At 40.5% G+C, this 11,010-nt stretch overlaps 1 protein-coding gene across 1 annotated transcript; it reads left to right on the top strand.

Annotated features, from left to right (window-relative positions):
- Positions 1-9,689: 9,689 nt before the first annotated feature.
- On the top strand, positions 9,690-10,463 carry LOC147625620 (uncharacterized). The gene has a single exon (XM_086817808.1). The coding sequence runs from the start codon at positions 9,784-9,786 to the stop codon at positions 10,339-10,341; it is 558 nt and encodes a 185-aa protein (XP_086673934.1). The 5' UTR covers positions 9,690-9,783; the 3' UTR covers positions 10,342-10,463.
- Positions 10,464-11,010: the final 547 nt, after the last annotated feature.

The raw sequence follows: 11,010 nt of genomic DNA, 5'->3' as shown, positions 1-11,010 counted from the left end.
TTTGTAAGCTAAAATCCTTCTAGGTTTAAGTCTAATAGGGAATCCTCAACGGTAACCGGCTCTGTGATAAGCTAAGACACCCATTTGCATTGAGTTACCTACGTTGCCGTCCCTCTGCATCGCCAACGCCATCGCCCTTTGGGAGGAGAGAGTGTGCGATTAGTGTATGTGCGGTGTGTACATGTGTGTGTGTGTGTGTGTGAGAGAGAGAGAGAGAGAGAGAGAGAGAGAGAGAGAGAGAGAGAGAGAGAGAGAGAGAGAGAGAGAGAGAGCGTATATGCATGCATGTGCGTACATCTGCATCTGTGTAGAATGTGCTTGAGAGAGAGAGAGAGAGAAATGGGCCAGACCTGGTGAGAGAGAGAGAGAGAGAGAAAGACAGAGAGAGAGAGATGTAATGAGGGAGGGTGAAAAGAGAGAGAAAGAGAATAAAAAGTATCTTTTAATAAAATATAAATTAAATAGAAAACATATATGTATATGTGTGTATACATGTGTGTGTGTTTTTATTTACATTTATATATACATACATACATATGTATGTATATATATATAGATATTTATGTTTGTGTGTGTGTGTGTGTGTGTGTTTAGATGTGTGTATGATATATCTATCTATATATTTAAAAGTATCACCCATCTCCGCACATTAAAATTTAATCAAAATTAATTAAATTATGTTGATGTTTGTATTTATATTTTTAAATACATGTATATATGTATAAGTATATGTGTCTATGTATAGGCTTATGTATCTAAAACATAATATTGTATATACTATATATTTACATATGTGTATGTGTGTGTGTGTGAGAGAGAGAGAGAGAGAGAGAGAGAGAGAGATTGAAAGAGAGAGAGAGAGAGAGAGAGAGAGAGAGAGAGAGAGAGCGCTTCTATATGTGGGAGAGTGTAAGAAGAGAGAGGGAGTGTGTGCATGTGTGTGTGTGTGTGAGAGAGAGAGAGAGAGAGAGAGAGAGAGAGAGAGAGCAGGTGTGTATATGTGTGTGCATGTGAGAAGAGAGAGAGAGAGAGTTTCAACATTTGAGAGTGTGTGTACGTGGCAGAGAGAGGGAGAGGGTCATGTGCATGTGCATGTGTGTGTGTGTGTCGATGTTTGTATTTACATTTTTAAACACATGTATATATGTATAAGTATATGTGTCTATGTATAGGTTTATGTATCTCAAACATAATATTGTATATACTATATATTTACATATGTGTATGTGTGCGTGAGAAAGAGAGAGAGAGAGAGATTGAAAGAGAGAGAGAGAGAGAGAGAGAGAGAGAGAGAGAGAGAGAGAGAGAGAGAGAGCTTCTATGTGTGGGAGAGTGTAAGAAGAGAGAGGGAGTGTGTGCATGTGTGTGTGTGTGTGTGTGTGTGAGAGAGAGAGAGAGAGAGAGAGAGCAGGTGTGTATATGTGTGTGCATGTGTGAGAGAGAGAGAGAGAGAGTTTCAACATGAGAGTGTGTGTACGTGACAGAGAGAGGGAGAGGGCATGTGTGTGTGTGTGTGTGTGTGTGTGTGTGTGAGAGAGAGAGAGAGAGAGAGAGAGAGAGAGAGAGAGATGGTTGTAGAGAGGGAATAGTTCTTTTCTAGAACCTTGGTCAGCCGCAGCAACGCGCGGGTGCAATACTAGTGTTCTTTTAATTGATAAGAACGTAGGTGACCTGCGTGCATGAACCTTTTGCTTTTATGCATGTGTACGCGTGTGCAAGCATGTCTCACACATACACACACATCGTCCACATTGATTGGAATGTGTTTATATATAATAGTATTAATATAATATTATTATATATTTACTATTTGTATGTTGATTTATATATCATGATTATATTATGTGAACCCTTTGATTTTGGAGTGATAAGTAGTACTTGCTTCCATTGGCAACAAGTTTTCGATTATTATTATTATATGTTTACTATATATATTTTATTTTGCTTATTTTTTATATTTTTATTAATTAATTATATATTTATATTAAATTAATATATTTATAATTTACTATTATATATAGATATATATGATATATAATTTCTATATTTATATATATAATATTATATTAGTATAGATTATATATATATATATATATATATAAATTCATTTGATATCCTTACTTATTATATGTTTACATATTGTTATCATATATATTTGTATTTTATACTTATTTATTATATTGTATTATATTATTCATTTAAATTTTCTTTTCCTCTTAACATACTCTTACACTCCTCTCTCTCTCTCTCTCTCTCTCTCTCTCTCTCTCTCTCTGCCTCAACATGTGGCCCCTCCCTTCCCCTATCGCACCCCCTTCTCTCTTTTCCCTACCCCAACACTTGGCCCTCTTTTAACCGTCACGTGCTCCTTCCCCTCCCAAAAACTTACTCATAATAATAGTATAGATAGATCTAATATACACATATACATATATACATCTCTCTCTCTCTCTCTCTCTCTCTCTCTCTCTCTCACGCTCGAACGTACATACACACACATATATCTACACACCCACACATGCAATAATGCAAACGCACACTCTCTCCTCCCACATACACTCTTTCACACATATAAATTCTCTCTCTCTCTCTCTCTCTCTCTCTCTCTCTCTCTCACACACACACACACACACACACACACACACACACACACACATTCTCTCTTCTCATACACACTCTCCCACACATAGAAACTCTCTCTTTCTTACACACATACTCTCTCTCTCTCACTACATGCACACACACACACATGTAAATTATATTATATATATTATTATGTTTTATTATACTTAGACACATACATACATACACACACACTCTCTCTCTCTCTCTCTCACACACACACACACACACACACACACACACACACACACATGCAAATATATTTTATATAGAATATTATGTTTTATTATATTTATGTGTGTGTGTATTTATAAATATAATAAATTTATATACACATATTACACATATAATTTTATTTAATTAAATTTTAATTAAAATTATAATTTTAATTAAGATTAAAATTATAATTTTAATTAAGATTAAAATTATAATTTTAATTAAGATTAAATTTTAATGGGTGGGGATTCGTGGTGAGGTGTGCTCACTCTCAGATAAATGCATCTTTTTTTTGTAATAGAAGATATATTACCAAAATTACTTTACAAATAGCCACATGGCCGCCATGTGATGTACTAGCTTCCCTCACTAATTACTCCGAACCACAAGTGTAGCTTGGAGTACCCTCATCCAATATATAGTTGTGTCATTCTCCACCAAATAAGCTGACCGCCCGCAAGGAAGAGACTTGCCACAATAGTAGCCCTTTTATACAACCTATGTGAGACCTATGTGAGCTATAATACCAACTTTTGCATCAAATATGAAGGTAGTAAAATCTTAGTTTAGGCCATCATTAGTTATGCAGGATGTGCGGGGGCGGTTCATTGTTGTGGAAGTGGAGTTTATGGATGAAACATTATGGCTTGTGGGGCTGTATGCACCTAATGGTAATGCACAACAACATTGTCAGTTATGGGACGATTTATTGTGTTTGTGCAACGCTAAGCCTAGCTTTGTGTTGGGCGATTTTAATGTATGTGAATGCTTCTATAGCTCACTCTATTATGGATGGGCCGGAGAGGCTTAACTGGAATGTGTTTGCCAATCAAGTTTTGAAACAAGATGTGGTCATGGCTACACCTGCATGAGAGAGGATTTACATATGCCTCTCAACAGTACGTAGGTACACTCTCTCTCAAATGTTAGCATAACCCCTTGCCTTTGTGGCAAAAACTGTACATATAACATGCTTTTGTCTTTCATATGCATCTAGCCTATAAAAGGCCATGAGATAAAGTACTAGAAGCAACAATTGTACTATTGTCATTGCGATCATGAAATAATACATCTGTCATCCACAAACTGAGCTACTAAGGCAACCTTAGTAATGGGGGCAGAGACAGATAACAAGTTCTTCTTGATCCCTGGTACATATAATACATCTGAAAGTATGATTATTCCACTATTTGTGCAGTAATTAGAATAATTTTACCAACCCCTTTTACATGATATGAGGAGTTGTTTGCACATGTTACAGTGTTTCCCTATATGGAGGAGTAGATTTAAGTGATGAGAACAAACTGTGATGAGAAGTCCTGTGATTACTAGCACCACTGTCAAAATACCATACATGTACATTTGTTATAGCAGCCATGTATACATCCTTATGCGAAGGGTCAAAACTGCATTACACAATAAAAGCCTAATCATCATGTGCGTAGTTTGCAGATTCCTTGTTTTCTACATTAGATGCTAGCGTATTAGCTACAGTACCTAAGTCTTTCTTTCTCTCCTTCTATAACCGTTTCCTGCACTCATTAATGTAGTGACCAGGTTTCCTACAATACTTGCATTTGTCCTTTTTCTTTGGGTTATCGCCTTCCTTGTCGATAAGCACCTAATGACTCTGATTTCTACTGTAACTACCCTGACAAAAGGATTTATCTTTGCCTCTATTTACTAGCAACAAAAGCCTAATCTCGTGTATGCACGAGAGATCTGTTTTGCATGGATTGCTCTTATGTTGCAAGAGCACAGAACCAACTCCTCAAACTTCAAGGCATTTAGATTGCCTTTCATCATGAGTCTGATGGTAGAAGCAAACCTTGATACGCGTTCGATAATGCATTTAAGACAGTAGGCACCAATGAACTATCAGGATATACTTCATCAACACTCGCCAACAACTGCACCTTAAAATCCTTGATTTTTATAAGGAAACTGTCCATGAAGTCTCCCTTTTCCATATGCTCTAACTCTAATTGCTTGCATATATAAGTAACATGTGCTTCATTGCGTACCTGGTACAATGATGCAAGTGCATCCCAAGTAATCTTAGCAGTCCTGCATGACCAAATGTGAGGAATGATACTCTTAGACTGACAAAGCAAGCATTGCATGTGCGTCTCTTCCATCCCACTTTGTTTGTTCCTACATAGGAGGTATGCTATGTTGTGGTAGTACACCATGTGAAATTGAGTCCATATCTATAGATGTGCCTCTGCATCATGTTCATTAGAGGAACCAGGACGTTTCTCAATACTAACCACAACATTCCATAGCCCTTTGGCTACCAATACGTGCCGCATCATATAGGACCATAACGGTTAGTTGGTCCCGTCAAGCTTATCCTCTCAGCAGATAACATCCAAAATACATTACTATCTGCCGTTTCTGATAATACCTAAGCAAGTAATCATGCAACCTGCAACAAGTGCTAAGTGTTACTTTGATGCAACCAAGGTGGCTTCTCATAAGGCCGCTGACAATTGAGACCTACAAGGTATATGAAGAAATGCAGAGTAAAGTGAGTAGAAATTTTACTCGTAAGATGTAGAGATCGATGTCACTAAAGGGTAGCTCATAGATAAGATCCGGTGTGGTGAGTGTCTCTTGATGGTTTCTTGTGTATCTGCACACCTGTGGTAGTAGATATAATAATACTACTCTAGAATCTGATGAAGAATAGTGCAAATCCGGTCCTCGACAATGTCTACAAAAAATCCAAAACCGCGTGAACAGCCCCTAAAACGCACCTGAAACGAGAAAGAATATAGTACAAAGTACTATAAACTTAACGTTCCCCTTTCTTCTCCCAGAAGAGCTCCTTGCAGCCCCTAAAACCGCGTGAATAGCCCCTAAAACGCACCTGAAACGAGAAAGAATATAGTACAAAGCACTATAAACTTAACGTTCCTCCTTCTTCTCCCAGAAGAGCTCCTTGATTTGATTTTAGAAGACAGGTGACTCGGGGTGAAGGGCAAGCAACAACACAGGAGCGAGGAGCATATGCTATGATACCAAATGTTAGAAATAGGGTTGCAGGAATGCGTGTACGCGCGCGTACACACACACACACACACAATGGATAAGCTCAAGGGATCACACAATGAGATGATAGATAGATAATGAATGTATGTTGTACAAAGATAATAAGTATACCCCAAGATGGGTGTATAATAGCACTGTGGAAAAAACCTCCTAAATAGGGAAAAAGTGTTTCGACTGGTCCTAGTGTGTTCACACATCACTACTACCAAATATGGCTACACTATCTTAGGTGTTGCCATGCATTTTACTCATTAGTGCATATGTCAATTTCCTTAAAGCATGGGATACTTCCTTAAAGCATTTTGAAACTCTTCATGTTTCATAGAAGAGATTACAAGCATTTGAGAAGAAATCAAACCATTCAAGCATACGGAATGCAAGTGATGCACTTGGATGCCATTTGAAGAGTAATGAAATTATTGATGCTTCTTCACCAAGTTGGATTAAGGCTCATGAAGATGCGCAATGCATGTGATCTATGGGATTTGCTATTTGTTGGCTCTTTGATGTCATTCTTGGGTACCAAATGCCATTGGGATTGCATTTGATGATATTCAAAGCTTCTAACATGTTTGGGATGTCAATGGACACACATACTTGATGCTTCTGCCATGATTGTTATTTATTGGATTGCCTATACTCACATGGATGCCATGGTAAGGGCATATGGTTAATGTTGGGAAGGCTATTGGAGAGCTACATATGCCATGGTAAGGACATATGGTTAATGTTGGGAAGGGTATCGGAGAGCTACATTACATAAATCATGTTATAGATCAAATAGGGAATCATATGATATATGCCATGGTTTTGTATCGCATAAGTTCATGCATTCAATTGTAAGTGATCTACACTCTCATCCATGTGTAAGCTTTCATTTGATTTTTGCATAAGTAGAAAGCTAAATATGTGGTGAGGGTACCTTGGCAATAAGGAGAAGAAGCCAAGGAGAGTGTGTCTTGAACTCACCATGCCATGAGTGCCTTGGTAAAGTGGTATGGTGAGGGATTAGGCAAGAAGCATAGACCCTACCAATCCCCCTTCACCAATGTTTCCAAGAAGTTATTTGATGCATTGGCAACCTGCAAATCATTTATTCTTCAAACCCTATGCTTACCATGGCTTGCATCAATTTTGCAAGGAGTTACTAGTAGGTTGTACACGCCATGCTTCAGTTGTCTATCAGGTGGAACTCCCACATATCGGGAGGTGTGATGCCATGTGGGCGGTATGTAGTGTCTCTTTAATCGTAATTATTTTATGCGCACTCAGACAACTCGAGTTTTCCTGCTCTTCACTTTTGTTTTCCTGCCCTTTACTCCATAGATGTTTTGGGTTAAAACAATTGTTGTAAGCATATTCATGTGTGTTTTGTGTGTATGTGTACATGGGTTAGAAATAAAAATTTCTTACAATTTGTGCAGGTAAGTTGAGTATATATGTGTAAGATAAATTAGTACTCATATGCATGTGCATGCGTGTGTGTGAATAAATAAAATTACTACCATTACAATCTCAACAATGTAACAATGGGAGAGTACCAACATCTTCTCCTTCCCAAACAATACACACTAGAAAAATAGTAATCAAAGCTAAAATTTGAAGGTCTACCCTACCCGTCAATTTGAAAGCCATGAACTAGCTTAACATTCAAAAATTAATTAAATTGTTGTACAATTTGTTTCTAAATTTCAAAAATTGATCACCCTAGCAAGAGGATTTTGTAGGTCATTCCAAGGAGGGTGATGGTGCTCCAGTGGTGCACCTCAAGCATGTCGCCCCCTCCTTTGACTGAGACACTCTACAGGTTTCTTTGGGAGGGTGTTGGTCCACATGACTTCATTGAAGGTTACTAGTAGGCCGGCCTTCATAAGATCCCAATGTTGATGAAAGAGGGAGACAAGAAGCCCATTCTCGCCTGTGTACTTCTGGCGGGAAGAGCCCGCCAGATGAGGAAGCAGAATCCAACGATCGTTGAAGATCATGTGAGAGGACCGTCCGTAGGATCTACCACGCACTTGTTCTTGTGATGAAGGGGGGTCTGCCAAGAGTAATTGGGAGTAGAAGTTGGTGGCGATGGCATGGACTAGAGGGATCAGAGGCCCGTAGTGGAAGCATGAAACAAAGAGATTGACGTAGATCATACTGTGGGGGTTTTAATAGAGACCCCCTAACTTTGTGTGAAGCCCAGCAGGGCAGAGTCGGTTGAGAAAGATCATGAGAGAGACAGGGAGATGGTTATGCACGATGTATTATCTATACTATATATTAATGGAAGACATTTTTTCTTCTACGTGGTGGCCTGGAGACGAGGAGAGCGAAAACGAGGTTTGACAAGGAAGGAGAGCTGAAGCGAGATTCTCCATCAACGATTCGTCTTTCTCTTCTCCTAGTGTCATCCGCGATTCGTCTTTCTCTTGGTGTTGGTGTTTCCTATTTCTCCTCCCGTGCTATATAAAGCATCACTGCCTTTTCCCTACCATTTGCCAACCGTCTACATTTGCAAACTCCAAAAGTGACGTAGGCCATCGCGCATTCAATTCATGCTTTTTTGTCTCTTTATGCTGTCGTAAACATGCGAGTTAATTTTTGTTCAATGTTCAATTCGTGTTTCTCTCTCTCTCTCTCTCTCTCTCTCTCTCTCTCTCTCTATGTATATATATATATATATATATATTTGACTGCGTGGAGGCGGTAACAAAACTTTAACGCACAGGCCAGAGCGTCAGCTTATGAACCTGGCTTTTGTCAGAGGCAAGCTGGGCTCGTGTACACCCAGTGTTGTCTATGGGGCTGTGGGGTCAACCTGCTCTCTATTCGGAGAGCTTCGGGTGGGACGACACGTTGGGCCTGCTCATATCGAGCTCCCTCGCCAGGTGTGCCCTTTTCTCCATCTCGGGGGGTGATGCAGTTGGTGACTTCATCTGAGACGAAGACTACGCATGCTCTGATACGCGTCCAAGAAGAGGAGCAATCGCACACAATCAACAAACTAAAATAAAATATAAAAATAAAAATAAATCTATAATATAAAAGAGTCTACCTTTATGGTCAAAGGTTCAACCTTAGCTTATAATAAATTAATTACTGACGATGGCAGTTGTCATTAATTAATGAATTACTGCGTAAAATTTATACACAAACAACGTAATAGTAAGAAAAAGAAGCTTGCATCTATGATTTCAGTGCCTTGACGACCATAGCTTTTCTCATGCCACCTCCTGAGGCACCAACTGAAATGCCAACTATGCATAGTGATTCCCAAAATCATTAACATTCTATTTGTCTTTGTCTCTCTCACTCACACTCGCACTCTTGGACGCGCGCAAACCATTGCAGTTACTTTATGTGTGTAAAAACACATAAATTAAATAGGATATATATGCCATTCCAAACAATGCCGAAGCATCGTGTGGTTCCCGGGTCCCATACTAGTGTTATATTAATCAAGAAAGCAATACATGCTTTCCATACTAGTGTGTATATTAATCAAGAAAGCAATACGTGCTTTTATAAAGGACCTGTGCCCGTTCACATCACGCGGCTGTCCACGTGTGTGGGCAGCTCTAACTATTAATCTATCGAAAGAATAACACCCGTAAACTCCAAAGTGGAGCAGAATAAAGTGCCCGTTCACATCACGCGGCTGTCCACGTGTGTGGGCATTTATTAATCTATCACCCATGCGTTGCAGCTGGAAAGCAAACTCCAAAGTGGAGCAAAACACCTGCACCGCATCGAATAAAACCAGCTAATGAAAATTATGAAAGCAAGACTGTGGGCGACGGATTCCATCTTTATATAACAATCCCCAGTCGAGGAGGTTCTAGATCGGGCGCAGCGTCGCAGGGGGCGCCTGTGCTCAGCCTCGCCCACGGGTACGTTCGTTGCATGGGTTCAGCTGCTTCCTCCAGCGCGGAGAACGGAAGTCGGGCCTTGGGCAGCGAGGCGAGCAGAAGTCGGCCGTCGGCGGCCAGTGGAGAGAGTGTAGCGTCGGCCGCGACGAAGGGCGGCATCCATAATGAGGTGCCCAAAGACCCCATCTTTGACACCCTCACTCTTCAGACAATGTTCTACGTAACACCACCCCTATCAGACTCGGCTCGGTCGACGTCTGCCAGTCTGTGTGAGATCTTCGATGTTACACACCATATGCTCATTCTGGAGCTGGGGAACGAGCACATGCAGCGATTTATTGTAGCCGAGAAAGTAATGTTGCCGCCGCACCTCGCCGGCATTTGCATTTTCTGGCTCACGAAGGATGAAGTTATGAAACATTTGAGTGAACCTTGCAGGGAGATTATTCGGTGCGATGGTAGGAGATTGGGCTTTCGGCGAATACTAGAGATTCTGCTGGATTTTGACCCGACCTACAGCCTGGCCTTCTCCAACTGCTGGCACTACGCGCAGGAAATGTGGAAGCGACTGCAGCGAGAGCTAGTAATATAGAGCTGATCAAGTGCAGAGATGATGGTTCAACACATTGAATTGTAATCCATCGATGAAGTGTAGCTGGCCCCGTCTTGCAGATCAGGATGTTCATGTCGGTCCTGTAATCTACACCTTTCCTCCAACTCTGTGTGTATGGGGGGTTGTCTGCCTGGATGGGCACGCTACACGTGCAGCATCTGTAGAAACTTCATCTTCTAAAACCAAAATATAGTGTCCTCTTTGATAATCCTGATTTCGGGGGAACACTTTTCAAATTATTGGTGAGCGGGGCCGAGCGGGGCATGAACCGGGTTAGGGGTCGCTTCATTGCTGTCCTCTCATTCGTCTTTTCTATCAATCTACTATGGAAACCATAACCAGAAGGGCCATAGTCCCAAGCTCCTTGCCCAATGGCCACAAGGCCAATGGGAATGTCGAATGGGACCTCGCCAATAGGCACCCATAAGAGCCCATTGATCATCCAGTCCCCAAAGCAGTTGGGCAACCAGGAGCTCTGAACGCAACCATAAAAGCAAGGTTCCTCTCCTGTAAAAGGTAAAGAGAATGCGGGCAACTATAAGGGAAAGAACTCTCCTACTATTACAAACAATGGTCGGTCCATAGTGTGAACTCGACCGCATGAGCTGGCATTATAACTATGCCATAACTATAGTACTAGCAGCATAT

Source organism: Cibotium barometz, chromosome 23 (genome assembly GCF_041138505.1).
Source record: "Cibotium barometz isolate CiBa-2024 chromosome 23, ASM4113850v1, whole genome shotgun sequence".
NCBI lineage: Eukaryota > Viridiplantae > Streptophyta > Polypodiopsida > Cyatheales > Cibotiaceae > Cibotium > Cibotium barometz.
This window is presented reverse-complemented; position numbering and strand designations above follow the sequence as displayed.

Bases quoted from the DNA above. Each gene is read 5' to 3' on its own strand.
- LOC147625620 (XM_086817808.1), top strand. From the start codon at position 9,784: ATGGGTTCAGCTGCTTCCTCCAGCGCGGAGAACGGAAGTCGGGCCTTG.